We start from the raw sequence: 20,972 nt of genomic DNA, 5'->3' as shown, positions 1-20,972 counted from the left end.
TAAAGGGTATAAAACTACAAAAATACCTGCCTCGGCATCGACGTCGCAATCTTGACTATCACGTGATTACCCCATCTGTAAGTACAAAGATTAATGTACTAGTTACCGTTTGTTTTGTATCTGACTTTATCTGAATTACAAAACAACCGCAGCAAGTGTGCGTGGATTACGTTTGATATGAATGTATTTTATGGCTACGGTAATATGGTCTGTAAAATGTTAAAACGGAAATAATTATTAGTTGGAAATTTAACCCGTTTATGCCTAGTGTCGAGAAAAAAGGCCTTGGCAAACAGCGTAGACCCAGATGAGGCGCCGCATGATGCGGCGTCTCATCAGGGTCTGCGCTGTTTGCTTAAAGGAATTTCTGTAAGAAATATTCTAAATTTAGAAATAAATATACTAGACATCCCTAATTTTGGAAATAAATTGATCCAATTGAGAAGGATGGGAGAGTCCACTAGGCATAAATGTGTAAAATTCGAAGATCAGTCGACCAACGCAGTCGATACATTTATATCCCATAAATAATAATGATTTTACATTTATTAATTCAAAGTTTGATTCCTGCAACTGTATGCACCAGATTTCATTGAATAATTAAGTCTTAATACAGGTCTGTAATCTTTATGAAATATATCAGTGTTAGAATTCAGTACACACAAAATATTTTAGCTCATCATAGCAAGGCTTTCTTATCCGCTTTTGTTTACCGTGGCATACCCGTTGTCAAAGTCTCTTTCAAGTTCGCCGTGGCGTTATAGATGAGGTGTCCGCCTAGCGATAGGGAGGTCACGGGTTCAATCCCCACTCATGGAGCATTCTCTAGATCTTCCACAAAGACACCAAGTTAACTTAACCAAAACATTCCCACAATGCATTTTCTAATGACGTAATTTTCGCGCGAAGTTTCACGCTTCGATTTCGTTAACAAACAAAATAAGCAGCGACATGTATTTTTTTTAATCAAATTTATTTACAAATGAATTCACAAATAAATTGTACATTTTAACTATGAATTCATCAAATTATGAACATATAACCAGGGAAATGTTTTTAATGATGTCGGGATTAGCATTATTTAGCGGAATCTCTGTTGCTTCCAACTGCGAGAGGGTGCTTGCAAAGACGCCTATTTTTCTTGTTGTTTTAAGTGATGTAACATATTCGTGGTCGTCGTAACATGCTAGCCTATTCTTCTAATTTGGCTTATAGCCCGTTTTCATGACTGCGTTATAAAATAATAACTTTCGCCAAATAACGATTTTTACACATTCAAAGCACAACGCTGGGTAGATCATTAACTTAAAATTACATCCGAAAATTACTCTGTCTGCAGTCCAATATTGACAAACTTCAACGAATGCGATCCTTTGATATTGTATTTGCTTAACCCATTTATGCCTAACGTCTAGAAAAAAGGCCTTGGCAAACAGCGTAGACCCAGATGAGACGCCGCATGATGCGACGTCTCATCTGGGTCTGCGCTGTTTGCTTCAAGGAATTTCTGTAAGAAATATTCTAAATATAGAAATAAATATACTAGACATCCCTTATTTTGGAAATAAATTGATCGAATTTAGAAGGATGTGAGAGTCCACTAGGCATAAATGGGCCTTAAATGATTTTATAGTTCCGGATTGGGTTTTGTAAAGTGCAGAGAGATAATATGGTATATAAACACTTTCACTGCATTGATTTAATCAAGATCGAGGTTTTCATCCACCACAATGTTATCATAAGAGATATTCAAACATTGAGCACCGCTCATATTGTATGCAATTTAGTAAACAATTATAACCCAATGTTAATCTTAAAGAGAGTATGTACGATTTTGTCAAATATTTATGAATTTATATAAAATGTGTAAAAAAAGTAAGCCAGATATTTAATTCTGAAATCGAAGATGTCTGTCGAATTCGCCAGCATGTATATCATTCATGTACGATGTGAATCTAAATTTAGTTTCAATGATCATTTTTAGATTTGAGCTTTAGCTAACGACTAATGTAGAGAGGCAGTTTTGCAAGTCAGTCTGCTTTAGCTACGCTTGGCACGACAACTGCAAGTCAGTCTGTTGTAAGCTACGCTAGGAACGATAAACACTGCCTGTCTGCACTACCTGCAGTAAAAGTATGCGGACGACGAATGCTAGGAGCGTCTGCTCTACTACTGCAGTGTAACAGCTTGTAAGACGACATTGGCCAGTCTAGTGTTTATCATTGAAATCTGTACATATTGGCTGCTTTCAGGGAAAACGGGGCTTAATGCATGTCAAATAAGATTAGCCTGTGCACACTAATTAGACTGTGCAATGCGCACAAGCTAATCAAGAACGACACTTTCTGATTTTATGGTGTTTTTCGTTTAAAGACAGCCTCTGGTACTGGGATGACAATTAATGCATATGCATTAACCCCCGTTTTTCCAAAATGAAGCTTAAATTCTCTTTTTTATTAATGATTTGAAAAAAAAACCCATCACATCTCAACCTGTGCTTTAAGACACACTCTTTATAAATTTGAATGTGGTGTGTTCTTTTCAAACGTTCGATATAAAAAGCTATAACATAATTTTGAAAACTGAGTTGCGTTTAAGATTATACAACAGCGAACAACTTCAGTGCCTTCAGCGCGTTGATAATTTCCTGCAAGGATATCTCTTCATACGACACACGAATACTAACTCCGATCCTAATAAAAAGACGAATGCTTCGGTTAGTGTAGGAAAATATGTACGAAATATCTTCGTCACAACCGGCTCGGGGCGCTAATTTGTCTTTGCTGCATTTTATGAAATTCGTCTTTAATGTATAATTGTTCTTGCCTATTTTGTGCTATTGTAACATATTTTTTTCAATATATTACAATTTAACGCATTTAAAAATCGTATAATCTCAATTTAAGTACGGTCACTTGAGTTAAGAAGATAATACAATTTCATAGCGGTTATTTACTAGTATTTTATATGCTTTGCCAAAGTATCGGTCATGAAGCATCTTAGAATCGTTCTTTAATAAAAATATCATCTCCAATTAAGTGTGTTAGCCACCTATATCCTTGATCTTTCATGAACGTCATTATTTTGTCTCTATGTTGATCCGTTTCTATGGTGAAGACATCAATGTCAATTTGGTTCCAGTCTATGGACTCCAGGATGTACAATTCCGCGCCTTCAACATCCAGTGAGAAGTAATCCACCTTTCTCGTCCCAATCACGTCCAGAATGTCCAAGAGGCTGTAACATTGAACGGTAACGGCTGTGTTGTACGTTTTGTCATTTTTAAAGTTGGCACGTTCGCTGTTTATTCTATACCTGTGTTGTGCAGTCATGACTGCATCTGCACTGGAAATCATACCGGCGATAGTAAATGTCAAGGACGTATTCGTGTATCCAAGACAACAGTTGATAGCATAACAGTTTCTGTTTACAGAAGCTATGTAAGAAAACATGTGGGGATTGGCTTCAATCAAAAGTCCCGTCCAGTTGTTCTTCATTTCAAAAAGTAATGTGTTTGATAGAGACTGTCCTTCATACGCTCCGATTTCAACAAAAAACCCATTTCTCTTCGACCCAAAGTGATTGCTAAGGTACTTATCTTGCCCATACTGCGAGAAAGAATCCTTGTTCCGTAGATCTGGGTGCAAATTATAACTGCCGTTCCCATGTATCAGTACCTGCCGAATACGATCGCTGACAGTGGGTGTGGAATTTACTCTCTGATCGGAAGATGCTTGTCCATCTGCCTTCAAGTCGACTGGGTCCCAATTCCTTCTTGGGTTTGTTAAGCTGTACACGTTTTCCGTTTTAGTCCGCAACACCACCACTACGACATAAAAAAGAAATGCACAAGTACAAAATCCCACAGTAAACGGCTTCCATGCGTTGTGTAACTTGTTCTTAAACATTTTAAATTACACAAAAAAACTTCAATGGGGTGTATTCCAAGTGGCAAATAAAACACAATTATTCGAAAGCATTTAAAATTACAAATCTAGTTAAGTGGCGTGTAGTTAACGCGTGTGTAAGCGGACCTCGACTCATTCTACCCGCCTAATCGAACAAAAGTTAGCGTGCCAACTACAAAATAACTACTGAAGCGTGATGTAAAGAAATGCAATTTACATTGTCCTGCAAAAAAAGAATTGACTTTGTTTACGTACTTTTGTGTGGTATTATTTACAAGTTTTATTATTTATATGAACAATTGTGGTCTTAAGAACCATTAAGAATTATCTAGCGAAATCAGGTGTACGTGCCTATTTGTACTTCTTTTTTGACCTTGCAGTCAATGATAACCCATGAAAGTGCAAGCACTTATTTCCAATGGAGTTCTTTGTTTTTTGACGAAGAGACAGCCAGCAGAAGAGACAGTATTGAGATACAAGGAATTTGGGTGCGATACCCTAGCTCTTTGCGAATAGATCCCTTGGTTCTTTAACGTGCTCAGTGTATAGCACCGATACACGCGAGAATTACCTGGGTTTCATACCAGTATATCTCTAGTTGTGTGGGAAACACTTGAAGCATTTCTGAAATTTCGAGTGCCCCGGCCGGGAATTGAACCGGGGACCTCTGGAAGACCAGTGTGTTACCACTAGACCACCGCACCACCTATGTACCCACATTAAGCAAATATAACAATTCATATACTTTTTTCAATCATCTGACAGGCGTCGCCAATCGCTTATAATGTGTCACTCAATCAACGCAAACAGGAAGAATTTTGATACAGGCGGATATTCGTTCTCACGTTGTTTTGACAAACCGGACATTCGTTTCTGCTTTATATTTACAAATCGGACAATGGTTTCTACATTGTTTTTACAACCCGAACATTCGTTCCGACGTTATTTTGACAGCCGGGCGTTGGTTCCTACATAATTTTGACACACATCATTGGTTCCTACCATAAGATGCAACACTTATTAACATAGTATACGCCGACCCACCAGCAAATATTAAAGATCGCGTATTACATTGTATTGTCAGTATTTTGATGGCAGCAAGTCGATGGTTGATACCGGTATCGTGCTAAGTGCTGGCCACCGAATTCGTCTTGGGCATTAGGGTGTGTTGTATTTGTTAAAAAATGATTTTATAATGCCGGTCTGGGTCTCTTAAAGTGTAGAGGGATTATATGGCGAATAAACACTTTCACTGGATTGATTTAATCAAGACGATTTCAGACTTAACCTTTGAGGTTCCCATCCACCACTATGTTTTCATAAAAGAAAGTCAAACATTGAGCACCGCTCATATTGTATGTAATTTAGTAAATAATTATAACTCAATCCTAATCTTAGTACGGTCACTTAAGAAGATAATACAATTTCATAGCGGTTATATTTTTTATTGCGGTAATGAATTGGTTATGTGCCATTCTTAATATTCAAAGCTCGGCATATATCAAGCACTCTAGTCATGATTTGTGACATGTATACACAATTCTGTTTGTTTCGGTACGCCAAGTAGACTTGATTTCGGACTTTTTATTGCATGCTCGATACATGTATTGACGAAAAGCAAGTTCAAATAAATCGATAATTAATTAAGGCGTCTTCTGTAGATATAAAATATTGTGCGAATATTGAAAGTGTGTCATCAAATAATATATTTAATATTGATTCCGTATACAATGTATTTATTTAAGGGACAGAGTTTCTGATCTATTATGTTTGACATGTATTTGAACATAACGCACAGCTAGTATGTTTGTATAATCAACATTTTGAACGTGATCATTTCGAAGATACACGAAAATTCGAGTGTACATCATCAAACTATTTTAAATGTTCTGTAATTTTGGCTTTGAACTGGTTGTAATGGTCTGACAAATCTGAAGCGATTTCGTCGTCAGTCATTTCCGCAGACTTTACGCAGATAGACTTTCCTGCGTGTTGTTTTCTCCCTAACTGCGTTCGTCCGAAAATAAATAAAATTGTTTCCTTACTTGCCGTAAGAACAACAATGAAAGCCATAGTTCTTTAGAAGGCTTTACTTTCATTCGTTTCAAATTTAAAAGCATATGTAATGTGATTAAACCATTTTGTCGTGAAAAAACCCCCCAGCTGATCAGCTACTCAAACACCAAAACACAGTGCAAACACAAAATCATATTCATCTATATCTCATTCACATTAAAGGCATTAACCTCCCCCCCCCCCCCTCCCCCCCCAGGGGCATCCACAGATAAAACCAGTTTGACCTAATGTTAAACAAGAAATATCTTTAAAAAGATATTCTGCGTGTATTTTCTGTACCACTTATCGTACAAAACGTTCTGTAACAGTGAAACGTTTGTGGGTTATAACATTACGTTTCAGGAGTTATATTCAAAACTTGACATGCTCTTCAACTACACCATGCTCTTTAATTACACAAGTATATCATACTCAACTTTATGTTACGTGATTTCACATGCCAATGTGCATGCACTTATCATTTTTCCCTTTTGATTATTGTTTTTTCTCTAATTCAATAAGCTAAGGCATGTTTGTTCGTTAAGTACGGCAATAATTTCATGATGATTCTTGAAAGTAGGCATGAGCACATATAGCCGGACCCGTGTCGTAAGAGCACTTAAATACGTGAGTTCGCCCATGAACACATGGTAAGGTTAACTTAATCTCCGCGATATGACCTAACATGTGTTGAAAACAGCAAACAATCTCAAACAAACGAATGAATTATCAAACATAGTATGTGCACTGAAGTGGCTCTGTAATTTCTGGTCCCACCAATACTAATGATAAATGGAATTGAAATGAGAATAACCAAATAAATGAAATAAACTATAAAATTGAACATAAAAAAAACAGATCTGCAAATATTATTTATCAGATTTTTTTTCCAAATCATTTAATACACATAACTACACGCAAGGCATATAAAACACTCCGGACTAAAATAAATATAAAACCAACAGCACTTGCAACTAACAAAAGAATTGAGAATAGTTATACCAAGATAATATGCATAAATCAAATTTGCTCTTTGAGTTGTTATTAAAAACATATACTTAAAATTAGCCTAATCCTGTGATAACACCTTTGTAAGTGACTTTCTAATGACTCTGTCCGTCTTATTAAAGATAATTCACGTGCAATATTACGCGTGACCTACTGCAGCGTGCCAAAAATATTCATGCTTTGCCAAAGTATAGGTTTTGTAGCGTCTAAGTTGCGTTCTTTACTAAAAATATCATCTCCAATTAAGTGTGTTAGCCACCTATATCAGTGGTCTTTCATGAACGACATTATTTTGTCTCTATGTTGATCCGTTTCTATGGTGAATACATCAATGTCAATTTGGTTCCAGTCTATGGACTCCAGGATGTACAATTCCGCGCCTTCAACATCCAGTAAGAAGTAATCCACCTTTCTCGTCCCAATCACGTTCAGAATGTCAAAGAGGCTGTAACATTGAACGGTAACGGCTTTGCTGTACGTTTTGTCATTTTTAAAATTGACACGTTCGCTGTTTATTCTATTCCTGTGCTGTGCAGTCATGACTGCATCTGCACTGGAAATCATATCGGCGAGCGTAAATGTCAAGGACGTATTCGTATATCCAAGACAACAGTTGATAGCATAACAGTTTCTGTTTACAGAAGCTATGTTAGAAAACATGTGGGGATTGGCTTCAATCAAAAGTCCCGTCCAGTTGTTCTTCATTTCAAAGAGTAATGTGTTTGATAGAGACTGTCCGTCATACGCTCCGATTTCAACAAAAAACCCATTTATTTTCGACCGAAAGTGGTTGCTAAGGTACTTATCTTGCCCATACTGCGAGAAAGAATCCTTGTTCCGTAGATCTGGGTGCAAATTATAACTGCCGTTTCCATGTATCAGTACCTGCCGAATGCGATCGCTGACTGTGTGTATGGATTTTACTCTCTGATCAGAAGATGCTTGTCCATCTGCCTTCAAGTCGACTGGGTCCCAAATCCTTCTTGGGTTTGTTAAGCTGTACACGTTTTCCGTGTTAGTGCGCGACACAACCACTACGACATAAAAAAGAAATGCACACGTACAAAATCCCACAGTAAACGGCTTCCATGCGTTGTGTAACTTGTTCTTTAACATGTTGAATTACACAAAAAGTTCAACGGCGTGTATTCCAAAACGCAAATAAAACACAATTGTTCGAAAGCATTTACAATTACAAATACAGTTGAGTGGCGCTTACTTAAAGGGGCCTTTAACGTTTCGGTAAATTGACAAAATAAGAAAAAATGTTTCAGATTAGAAATTTTCGTTGTAGTTATGATATTTGTGAGGAAACAGTAATACTGAACCTTTACCATGCTCTAAATTATCCATTATATGCATCTTTTGACTATTTAAAAACCTGCAAATTATAAAGCGTTGCAACGCGTAACGATTGGATAATTTGGAGAGTTGTGTTGCTGTCGTTATATTTTGTGATACTACGAAAATTGCTTATAAGTATAACATTCACCACTCATTGTATGAACGCGGATGGCCGAGTGGTGTAAGCGATAGACTTCAGGGGTCAGTGGTTCGAGCCCAGTTGAGGGTTACTTTTTTTCTTTCTTTAATTTTATTCTTGTTTTTTACTGGAGCCTTTTAGATCCAATGTTTACATTTATCAATATGAAGCACTTAATGACAAACTTCAATAAATACCAAAATCTGTGAAAAGGCCCCTTTAACGTGTGTATAAGCCGACCTCGGATAACCCGGCTTATCGAAAAAACGACACGTGATGTAAAGATAAAAACAATTTACATTGACCTGCAAGTTAAAGTTTGATAAGCATTGGCTTTGTTTACGTAGTTTGTTGTGGTATGTTTACAAGTTTCATGATTTATATGAACAATTGTGGTCTTTAGAACCAGCCCCTCGTTCATTTCCAAAATACCTACGTGACTCGGACTCCAAAGAAATTAAATGGATATATTTTTAGTTTGTAATTTAGTAATTTCCTTTACAACTGTATATATTAAGTCAGGTCGCGTTTTGGATGTACATGTACCTGCTTTTAAAGCTTGCAAACGCTGAGCGAATCAGATATTATTACGTAGTTAGATAGTTCATGTGTTTCAAGTTCGTTCAGCCACGTTATCGCGCAGTTAATTATGGCCAATTTACATGTTAATATATGCAGGTGTTATGTATACTTTATTTTTTTCGTGATGGATGATAGCAATTTTGGGTGTTATTTACTACATATGCGTCGCCGGCTACTTGATGCTCGTCATTTTTGCTTCCGTCGGTATATATTTGGATGTAATTGAAATAGTTATTTGTTATGTGAGTTTGGGCATGCAATAGAGCCACTATCTGGGTCGTTGTCAGATTTCTTAACCATAGTCGTAAGTTGAAAGTCGATATCAGGTCTTGAGAGTGTGCTTTGGCTAAAGAAAGAGGCACTTGCGTTTTAATATCATTAGTCTGGTAGTACCTGCCTAGCTCGAATCGTTCTGCGCGTAAGGGAGTCCGAAGGGCGTGTTTTGATTTCTTTTAAAGTAAGCTTGATTTAAAGCTACACTCTCATTAATTGGAAGATTGCTTTTCAGAGGGGCCGTCCGTGCGCGGAATTTCAATTGGTTAATTTCTCTTTGTTGGCTAAGTCACATCGCGGAACGCCCTCGGGGCTCCAACATGGGTGTTTTAAGTTGAAATCTCCAACAATAATATTATTATCTCTTTTATTCATTTTTGAAATATTTTATAATACTTTTTAATGGTATCTTTTGTTTGTGCATATACCCATATAAAAAGATATAATTGGTGTTTAGTCAGATACAGTGTGATGGCACACGATTTAATGGGACATTCCTGATTTGTCTAATTCGGCAAAGGGAATGCCCGATTTAACATATATTGCTACCCCAGTGCCCAGATGTTTTTAGTTGTTCGCGATAGCGGACAACTAATATAGAGGGAGTTTTGCAAGTCAGTCTGCTCTTGACTACGCTAGGAACGATAACCACCGCATCTGCCTGTTTATACTTCACCACTGGAACACTGCAGACAGCAAGTGTATGTGTGTATGTAATCAGTTTTGTTTGACAGCTTGTGCGACGACATTGGCCAGTCTAGTGTTTAACAGCTTGTGCGACAAAATTGGCAAGTTTATCATTGGAATCTATACATATTTCAAGATAAACTAGGCTTAATGCATGTGCACACTGATTAGCCTGTGCAATGCTCACAAGCTGATCAAGGACGACACTTTCTGATTTTATGGTGTTTTTTCGTTTAAAGAGAGTCTCTGGTACTGGAATGACAATCAATGCATATGCATTAAGCCCTGTTTTCCAAAAATGAAGCTTTAAGTATCTTTTTATTAAAAATTTGAAAAAAAAAGATAAAGGTGATAATAACTTCAAAGTAACCTCGCTGACAAGGCAAATACACAAAATCAGTTTTGAATCAAATAAACAACCAATGAGTTCTTAATTTTTACCTTGTGGCATTTTTTAGTAAACATCTAAAAAAAGACCTTTTCACAGTTTGTCATTAAATGCTTATTAATGATAAATTTTAACATTGGATCTTAAAAGCTCCATTAAAAACAAGAATAAAATTAAAGAAACAAAAAAGTGACCCTAAACTTGGCTCGAACCACTGACCCCTAGCTGGAATAAAAGTCTATCGTTTATACCACTCGGCCATCATTGCTCATACAATAAGAGATGTATTTGATACTTTATATGTATAAGCAATCATCGTTGTATGAAAAACATAACGACAACTAAAGAACTCTCCAAATTATAAAGTCGTTTAATTCTGTCAATTTTCCAAAACGTGAAAAGGTCCATTTAATGTCTTCAGACTTGAAAATTGAATGAGTTCAATACACTGTCAGATCTTACATCATGAATAGCTTACAGGTTAAGTGGTTGCCTGTTCGCCTGGGTCCAGAAGATTTAAGCCCAGGAAACTCAATTTCAAATTTGTTTCACAAGGTGCCTAATCCACGTGACTTTTTCGGCTATGTGTGGGACAATCTGATGTAAACAAAACGTCGATTCAGGTAACGTTTTTGATAATTTCTTCATTATTTCAAAACCATTTTCAAAAAAAAACAAAGACGAGTGCCCGGTCATTGTAAAAAGACACAACTTCGTTAAGTTTGCGCAAAATTAATTAAGTATTTTTTCCAAAAAGTGCAACCGCGTGTTTGAAAACACATGAAGTGAAATGCTATGTGTGGTATATTTTTTGTTCAATCAACAAAAACATTGATTATAATATTGTCGAGGGTTTAAAAAATAGGGCGGACATTGTTATTCTTCATAGATAAGCTACTTACATTGTATGTTTGCGCAAATACATCTAATTCGGAGTGTGTGTATATAAATGTTATACTGCTATGTGTGGGGCACATTTTTAAATGCTATGTGTGGTATACAAGAAGTTGCCCGTCAGTTCTGCATTTAATCTGAACACAGTTTTGTAAGAATCTAGAACATAAACTTTAGTCTGTCCTGAAAATATATCAAATTAACCAAATGTTACATTATTGAATACTGAAGTAATCGTGTAATGATTAAACAATTAATGTTTAACTGAACATAATTCTTATAAAAGCATACATGTTATGTTGAAATATAATGTTTCTTTGTTTTACTTATTGTCTTTCAATAAATATAATGATTGATATTTCTGCCTGATTATTGATTTTGGTCCATTTTTTAATGAATGACAAAGAAAATAAGAGCACATGCTTTAAAATGGGTTTTACTTCTGCCGTTTTTCAGACTTGAAAAGGATTAGTCGAAAGATCTGTAACGCTTTTAAGGTTCGAAGCTGTGTAAGAACAACATGAACACCATCAAACCACACGGAAGGTGATATGTGGTAAGTTAATTATCAAAACCACAGTGACAGAGACAGGTAACCCGCTTCATTCTGTGATGTTTATGGAAAGCTATTTCAACTAACTATGCAAACATACCATTTAACATGTATTTTTGCATAAGCAAAACAAAGTGTGTGTATTGATATGTGTGTATATCTATGGGTTTTGTATCTATGTTATTACTAAAATTGATTAGATGAATATAAAATCTGATTATGTGTGTTAATAAAAGAGGTGTTTCATAACAAATAACAATTTAAATCCAATGATGCTTGTTTGTGGTCTATTCCAATATCATTTCCATATGAACATCTTCGAATCCAATAATGCTTGTTTGTGGTCTATTCCAATTTTATCTCCATATGAATATCTTCAGTATATCAAAATAAACACGTCATTGATAATTAAATTACTTTATAACTAGCATGCACATGTAACAATAGAAATTAAAGCACCAAATACATAAAGAAGTACATTAGTATTTACAAAGAAATTGTAATCAGTCAATATATGAATTTGCAAATCTTGCTATTCAAACATATGAATGCTCCAATTAAGTCATAACAAATGATCATCGCCAAAACGTCTTGACTTGTGGGGGTTATTATACCAACAAACATATTGAATTGCATCAATACTTCATTTACTCAAATTCAAATGAAATCTGAATAACTGAAAATAGTTTGAGATGTTTAATGAAAATACTCATTCGCCCCGGTCATGAAAGGGCGCTGCAAGATCTTGTTACCACTGTACCAAGTAATTAACATTAAATCATATAATGTTGTTCAATTTGTTGAAATGTCAAATTTTGATGTTGTGTTTACTTTGATTGTTTTCTTTCCCTGCAATACTTGCACCATCTGGTAATAAAACAAACAGTCATTTAAACTTTGGAACATTTACTATACATGTTTGTATATGACAACTTTTCATTGATCAAGATATCAGTACGTCTCTTGAAGGTGCTTCCAAAAATACTTTAATCTCCGTGAAAAGAACAAAATACAAATGAAATAAACTGTTAAACTTACCAAAAAAAAAAGCATGCGTGATATATCAGATAGCTCAATAGGATTTAGATACAAATACATGATTTTCCAGAAAAAAAAATGTTATTGATCCTAGTGTCTATTTGTTTAAAAATGCTGTATGATCTCTTTATGCTTATTTAATAACTATCGTTACAGTCAAAAATGCCTACACATTCCTGTTTAAAAACACACAACTAACACTTTTTGTAGTTTTGTTGCAATAATATTCACATGACATCTTGCACAAACAATCCTTACGATTTTGTGTATTAAACAAGTGCATTAGTTGGCAGTAACAATTCACTGAAAATTCAACATTTTGTAACAATCAATTTTATAGAAACAAACAAGAAAAAGTTTGCCCAACGGAACTATTTTCCTGTCCATGCGTGGGTGGCTTTGTGTTTGGAGTTCCCCGACCGTGTTTTGACCTCTCTGCCACACTGTTCGCAAACAAATGGCATTCTAAAAGTAAACAAAATATGAATACAAGTTATCGACAATCATGATAATTTTGAGTAACATGGCCGTCTTGATTATCATATTTAAGGCGCGCAAAACACTACCAACAATGTTTATTGACCAATTTTTGTTATTCAGACAGACTTTAACTATCATTGACGTTAATGTCAATCTTTCGATTCTCTAGTTTTGTTTGTATACCAAACATAGCATTAAAAAAAAATTTGTCCCACACATAGCATCATTACATTTTCATACACACACTCCGAATCAGATGTATTTGCGCAAACATACAATGTATGTAGCTTCTCTATGAAGAATTACAATGTCCGCCCTTTTTTTAAAACCCTCGACAACATTATAATCAACGTTTTTGTTGATCGAATAAAAAATATACCACACATAGCATTTCACTTCGTGTGTTTTCAAGCACGCGGTTGCACTTTTTGGAAAAAATACTTAATTAATTTCACGCAAACTTACCAAAGTTGTGTCTTTTGACAATGACCGGGTACTCGTCTTTGTTTTTTTGAAAATGGTTTTGAAATAATGAAGAAATTATCAAAAACGTTACATGAAGCGACGTTTTGTTTACACCCGATTGTCCCACACATAGCCGAAAAAGTCACGTGGTTCAGGCACCTTGTTTCATTTGGGCTAAAAAGCAAGGCAACTAGCTTTTTCAAAGCTTGAGCAACTCAATCCAATTAAACATAAAATACAAATTGGCGACTGTGGTTCAATAAGGCCTAGGAAATTATTCAATGCCGGCTCACAACAAGACATGATACATTAAAAGTATTAGATACACATAACAGGACATGTACATGATTCTAGGCTTGTTGTTCTTTAGCAAGGCAACCAAAATTCTAAAGATGGTTGCCAGTGCAGCAACCAATTGCGAAAAAAAAACATAATTCATTGTTGTTATTTTGTCTGAGTTATCTCTATAACATAAATATGAGGACAAACAGTGCACACACATCTCGACCTGTGCTTTAAGACACACTCTTTATATATTTGAATGGGTTGTGTTTATTTCAAACTTGCGATAAAAAACGCTATAACATAATTTTGAAAACTGAGTCGGTCTAAGATTATGCAATAGCGAACAACTTCAGTGTCTTCAGCGCTTTGATTCGCTTTGTTTAGATCGTACATGTTCTTGGTAGCCTTTTAGGTTAACTTGCCAGTGATTGCTTTTAAAACTTGTTTCCTGTAGACATATAACATGCACATCATTATTGTTAACATAATGTTGTAACTCATACTTTTGTCATTTTAGTTAGGATTCCCGACCCCTCGGGCGTTCCACGACATGACGGTTAGATTGCGCTTATTTTTCTTAAAGGCAACGTGAGAGCTTAGTATGAATAAGGGGCTCAATAACGACCGTACGCGTAGCGGAAGAATACCGGAAACGGAGGTGCGAGAGCGCTCCATTTGCGGAGTCTTGTGTGAATGAGAGGGGGGGGGGGGTAGAACTATTTCTAGCTATGCGCAGCGGTTTTCTACGAATATATAGGGGCGAATATGCATAGTTCTCTTGTTTATTGGGCTGTTGCATTTGATTACATAGTTGCTTAATGTTGTTGTTTGGGTGGTTGAGTGTTAAGTTGGTGTTTTAGTGGATGTTGTGGTTGTGAGGTGGTCGGTTTTGATGTTGTTTAGTGTGTTGTTGTTTTGCAGCGGTTTAATTATTGTTTTTGTGTTGTTTGTTTTAGTTGTTAAGTAGCTGAGTGTTGCTGGATGAATGATGTAGTTTGTGCAGGTTGTTCGGTCGGTATTGGTGCAGTTTGTTCACAAACATATTCTGCCTCGTTTTCGGGAATATTTGTTTAAGGATAGAAATAATTTCGGTTTCCGATTTCCCAACCAACTGTTCAGCTAATTCTGCCATATTGGGTCGTTTGTTAATAGATTGTAAATCATTATGGTATTGGTTGGTTACTTTCAGATTTTTTGTCACGAATAGTAGATAGATATTTAATGTAAACCGGGCATCCTCTTTGAGCCGCACTGTGTCCCCCGCAACAGTTCGCGCATCTCTTTTCGCTCATCGACCGGCAGGCCGCGTGAGAATGATTATGGGCACTTCATGTTGTTGGTACATACTTTAGCCGAATGGGCGAACATTTGGCATTTGAACATGTGATGTTGGCAAGTAGCGCAGGTTTACATTATGACCGAACATTTTTGTATGCGCGTTTTCCGTCTTCAATGTTATGGTAAGGGTATTTTTTTTAGACCACTATAGACGGCTTCAACGTTTGCTTTGCTTTTTATGTTCTCCTTAATTATACCAATATCTGCGTTTTGAGGAATGCATTTGACGCCCTTTGCTAATTTTGGTTGTTCTATCGAATGCACCGAACGCGAATTTGTTTGCGTTATTTAGTCCGTCTTTCCTTATTTTAAACAGTAGCCCAGATCTTATGTCTTTTAGGGGCCGCACTGTATCGGACCCTAGAATTTAATAACGGCGTCCCCTCTTGTCTTAGCTTTTTTGCGAGGAAAGATAACGCCGTCGGTGCTAACGCATATTGTTAACCAAATAGCATGGGCAGGTTCAGGTTTCTGGGCAACGAAAGGCCCTTAGTTCGGAGGCGGGATATGCTTAGGAGTTTGATTTGAGGCAGGGATGGGGCTGACGCTAGCTGCCTCAAGGAGTTCGATTGGGGTTTCAGGGACGCCATTTGGGCTTTTCATCTTATTAGGGGTGCCTGTCTCCGAGTCAAAGGACAGGTCTTTGACGCGTAAATTTTCCCTCTTTATTTTCGGCGTTTCAGAGAAGGATGCGGCCGCGGCGGCGAAGGACTTTTAAATTTTCCTAACAGCTTTCTTCATTTTTAGTACTGATTTAGATCTTAAGATTTGCCGATAATGTTGTTTTGGCTTTTAATTTTTTTTATTGTATTATATCCCTAATTGTTTCTTAAAGTAAAATGTTTTGTTTCGGGGATCGGTCTGTTATTTTCGGCCGCAATTTCAGCCACAATCAGCCCAAGTACCAGGCTTTTTCGGCCCCATTTATAATTTGAATAAATCGTTTTAAAAATGTTGGTCGATACTCTTTATAACTATGGGATATTGTTTAATACAATATTATATTATCTTTATTAAAGTTACCGGTAATTCCATTTTTAAAATGTTTCTTCTGTCTTTTGCTTCAGGTATGTCGTCGTCGAAATGAGGCGTAACATTGCTAGAGACGGCTTTGAAATAAAACAATCTTCAAATTCATTAATATTACATGTATTTGGATAACTTTAACGTGATAACAATAAGGAATACACACGTCTTAACAATACATTCAATACAGTTTTGTAACACACGCACACACAACCATTTATGTATATTTGGCTTACAGTTCTCACACACAAACACATCATACACAATGGCATACATTTCATTTTACTTTAGTTTTTTTTTATTTTGCTCATTTTAATTTCAATAAAATGTTCAATATTTTTTCATATAAAACTAATTTAAACAACAGAAAACAAATTAGCACATAATAATAATAATAATAATAATAATAATAATAATAATAATAATAATAATAATAATGATGATAATAATAATAATAATAATGATAATAATAATAATTATAATAATAATTTTATTTTACGAAGATAACACATTAAGAAAAAAACATATCTTTTTTACAATGTGGTCTTCAAAAATACATTATTTATAAATATAACTCAACAATGTCTCGCATACTGCAGTCAGCCTTAAAATAATTACAAAAGAAACATAACTATAATAATAATGATAATAATAATAATAATAATAATTTATTCATTCATTAATATCAACATGCAATCACAAGTATAAAGAAGAAAAAATACCCCAAAAGGTGTATTACTCGAGACAATCGACATTCACATCAAAACAAGTTTTGCGTTGGTAGCACATCACACAAATATAAATAAATAAGCGATCGGGAATGCATGCAATGTGTTTGCAAATATCGTCATAAAATAACATAAAAAATAAAAGAATATGTATATAATTAATTTTTGAATTGCCACTAATGAACGAAACTGTATTTTATTTACATTAATATAATGTCCATAAGCAATCAAAGTAACACATTTGGTTCTAATTGACAGCATGCTATTTCCCGACGTGATACGCATGCATCGTGCGTATCCGTGTGTTGATGGTCCAATCTTTTTTCGATCTCAACTCGAATCCATCGCGTGTCCGAAGTCGGGTAAAATTTCAAGTGAGCCTTAAAATTAATCCGGACGACGCCCGATGCTTACCAAAATGACCAGATGACCGCGCGATCATCGGCCGGGCTCCAAGCCGATGAGCGGAACAATACGTCGTCCGCTTATCGGACGGTGATAGGTCTCTATTTGTGACTGAGGTATAAAACTAATTCCATCATCGGACGGCGGACAGCTCATACGTGTCCAGTCCTACCGATGCCTGGAGATCGGACATATCTGCCAGCGACCAGATTATTTGTTATTAAGGCATTATTTAGAGGCTAAACCCATACAAAATGGAGTGATTGTAATACAATTGCCTGTCAATACAGCGTAATTCCGTTAACCTCAGGCCTCTTGAACAGTATAACTCGAGTGGTATCGAGTGTCAGACTTCACCTTCGAGGTCCCCAACCACCACTATGTTCTCATAACAGAGATCGAAGTAGAACATTGAGCACCGCTCATATTGTATGTAATTTAGTAAACAATTATAAATCAATCCTAATCGTAGGTACGGTAACTTGAGAAGATAATACAAGTTCATAGCGGTTATATACTAGTATTGTAGTGCGGTATTAATTGGGTTATGTGCCATTCTTAATATCTAAAAATCGGCAAATATCAAGCACTCACGACATGATTTGTGACATTTAGACACAATTCTGTTTGTTTGGGTACGCCAAGTGAATTGATTTCGGACTTTGTATTGCATGCTTGATACATGTATTGACGGAAAGCCAGTTCAAATAAATAGATAATAAACTAAGGCGTCTTCTGTGGATATAAAATATTGTGCAAATATAGAAAGTGTGTCACCAAATAATAAATATTGATTCCGTATATTTATTTAAGGGACAGAGTTTCTGATCTATTATGTTCTATAATAATTGTATGTGTTTAAACATAACGCACAGCTATTACGTTTGTATTCTCAAAATTTTGAACGTGATCATTTCGAAGATTAAAGAAAATTCGAGTGTACATCACCGAACTAATTTACATGGGCTATAATATTCGCTTTGAACTAGTTGTAATGGTCAAACAAGTCTGGAGTGATTTTGTCGACAGTCATTTCCGCAAACACTAGGCAGATAAACTTTCTTGTCATTTTCTCCATCCGCAAATAAATCAAATCGTTTCCTTACCTGCAGTAAAAGCAACGTTAAAGCCAAAGTTCTTTAGAAGGCTTTGCTTTCATTCGTTTTAAATTTAACAGCATATGTTATGTGATTAAATAATTTCGTCTTGAACATAACACAAACAGCTGATCAGCTACTAACACACACACACACACAAACAGTGCAAACAGAAAATACATTAGTCTGATAAGATCACATTCATCTACATCTCGATCACATTTAAGGCATTCTTACTCGCCCTGGGGGCATTCACATACAAAACCATTTTGACTTCATGTTTAAAACCCTATCGAAACCCTTGTCTAGTCGCCCAACGCCATATTGCAGAGAGCCGGGTCCCACCAATACTAATGATACATTGAATTGAAAATAAACAGATAAACTATAAATTTGAACATCAAAAATACAGATGTGCAAAGAGTATTTATCAGCTAGATTTTTTATTCCAAAAGAGCATTTAATACACATAACTACACACAAAGCCCATAAAACACTCCTGACTAAAATATCTATAAAACCAACAACACTTGCAACTAACAACAGAATTGAGAATAGTTATACCAACATAACACTCATAAATCAAGTCTGCTCTTTGAGTTGTATTAAAAACATATACTGAAAATAAGCGGAATCGTGTGATAAAAGCTTTGTAAGTGACTTTCCGTCTTATTAATGATAATTCACGTGCAATACTACGCGTGCCCTACTGAAGCGTGCCAACAATATTCATGGTTTGCCAAAGTATCGGTCATGTAGCATCTTAGTTGCGTTCTTTAATAAAAATATCATCTCCAACTAAGTGTGTTAGCCACCTATATCCGTGGTCCTTCATGAACGACATTATTTTGTCTCTATGTTGATCCGTTTCTATGGTGAAGACATCAATGTCAATTTGGTTCCAGTCTATGGACTCCAGGATGTACAATTCCGCGCCTTCAACATCCAGTGAGAAGTAATCCACCTGTCTGGTTCCAATCACGTTCAGAATGTCAAAGAGGCTGAAACATTGAACGGTAACGGCTGTGTTGAACGTTTTGTCATTTTTAGCATTCATACTTTCGCTGTTTATCCTATTCCTGTGCTGTGCAGTTATGACTGCATCTGCACTGGAAATCATACCGGCGATAGTAAATGTCAAAGACGTATTCGTGTATCCAAGACAACAGTTGATAGCATAACAGTTTCTGTTTACAGAAGCTATGTAAGAAAACATGTGGGGATTGGCTTCAATCAAAAGTCCCGTCCAGTTGTTCTTCATTTCAAAGAGTAGTGTGTTTGATAGAGACTGTCCGTCATACGCTCCGATTTCAACAAAAAAACCATTTCTTTTCGACCCAAAATGATTGCTAAGGTACTTATCTTGCCCATACTGCGAGAAAGAATCCTTGTTACGTAGATCTGGGTTCAAATTATAAATCCCGTTTCCATGTATCAGTACCTGCCGAATGCGATCGCTGACTGTGGGTGTGGATTTTACTCTCTGGTCGGAAGCAACTTGTCCATCTGCCTTCACATCGACTGGGTCCCAAATCCTTCTTGGGATTGTTAACACGTTATCTGTGTTAGTCCGCGACACCACCAACACGACATAAAAAAGAAATGCACAAGTACAAAAACCCACAGTAAACGGCTTCCATGCGATTTGTAACTTGTTCTTAAACATTTTAAATTACAAAAAAAATCAAAGGAGTGTATTCCAGGATGCAAATAAACACAATTATTCGAAAGCATTTAAAATTACAAATACAATTCAGTTGCGTGTTCTTAACGCGTGTATAAGCGGACCTCGAGTGAATCTACCGCCTTATCGAACAAAAACTTAGCGTGCCAATAACTACCCAATATAACTACTGAAGCGTGATGTAAAGAAAGCCAGTTTAAATTGTCCTGCAAGTAAAAGCATTGGCTTTGTTCACGTACTTTAGTGTGGTATTACTTACAAGTTTGATTATTTATATGAACAAGTGTGGTCTTTAGAAACATTAATTATCTTCATTTATTATCTAGCGAAATCAAGTATACGTGCCTATGTACCCACAGCAAATTCACTGACTTTTTTCAATCATCTGCCAGGCGTCGTCATTCGCTTATATAATGTTTCAATATATCAACGCAAATAGGAAGAATTTCGATACATGCGATATTCGTTCTCACGTTGTTTTGACAAACAGGACATTCGTTTCTGCGTTATATTTACAAACCGGACAATGGTTTCTACATTACATTTACAACCCGGACGTTCGTTCCGACGTTATTTTGACAGCCGGACGTTGGTT

At 36.0% G+C, this 20,972-nt stretch overlaps 2 protein-coding genes across 2 annotated transcripts; both read right to left on the bottom strand.

Moving 5' to 3' along the window:
* Window positions 1–6,832: 6,832 nt before the first annotated feature.
* LOC127859906 (uncharacterized) lies at window positions 6,833–8,190 on the bottom strand. Its single transcript, XM_052397509.1, has one exon. The coding sequence runs from the start codon at window positions 8,085–8,087 to the stop codon at window positions 7,236–7,238; it is 852 nt and encodes a 283-aa protein (XP_052253469.1). The 5' UTR covers window positions 8,088–8,190; the 3' UTR covers window positions 6,833–7,235.
* Window positions 6,833–20,503, bottom strand: LOC127859900 (uncharacterized). The gene is made up of 2 exons (XM_052397503.1): window positions 19,509–20,503; window positions 6,833–7,230 (listed from the first exon to the last, which is right to left on the bottom strand). Exons 1-2 carry the CDS (start codon window positions 20,357–20,359, stop codon window positions 7,122–7,124), a joined length of 960 nt encoding a protein of 319 aa, XP_052253463.1. The 5' UTR covers window positions 20,360–20,503; the 3' UTR covers window positions 6,833–7,121.
* Window positions 20,504–20,972: the final 469 nt, after the last annotated feature.

This window comes from Dreissena polymorpha, chromosome 15, assembly GCF_020536995.1.
Source record: "Dreissena polymorpha isolate Duluth1 chromosome 15, UMN_Dpol_1.0, whole genome shotgun sequence".
NCBI lineage: Eukaryota > Metazoa > Mollusca > Bivalvia > Myida > Dreissenidae > Dreissena > Dreissena polymorpha.
Note: the sequence above shows the minus strand (reverse complement) of the source record. Positions and strands in the feature narration are given on the sequence as shown.

Coding starts and splice junctions, on each gene's coding strand:
- LOC127859900 (XM_052397503.1), bottom strand. CDS start 20,359: ATGTTTAAGAACAAGTTACAAATCGCATGGAAGCCGTTTACTGTGGGT. Junction 7,231..19,508: donor ATGAAGGACCACGGATATAG/GTGGCTAACACA, acceptor CCACTGATATAG/GTGGCTAACACACTTAATTG.
- LOC127859906 (XM_052397509.1), bottom strand. CDS start 8,087: ATGTTAAAGAACAAGTTACACAACGCATGGAAGCCGTTTACTGTGGGA.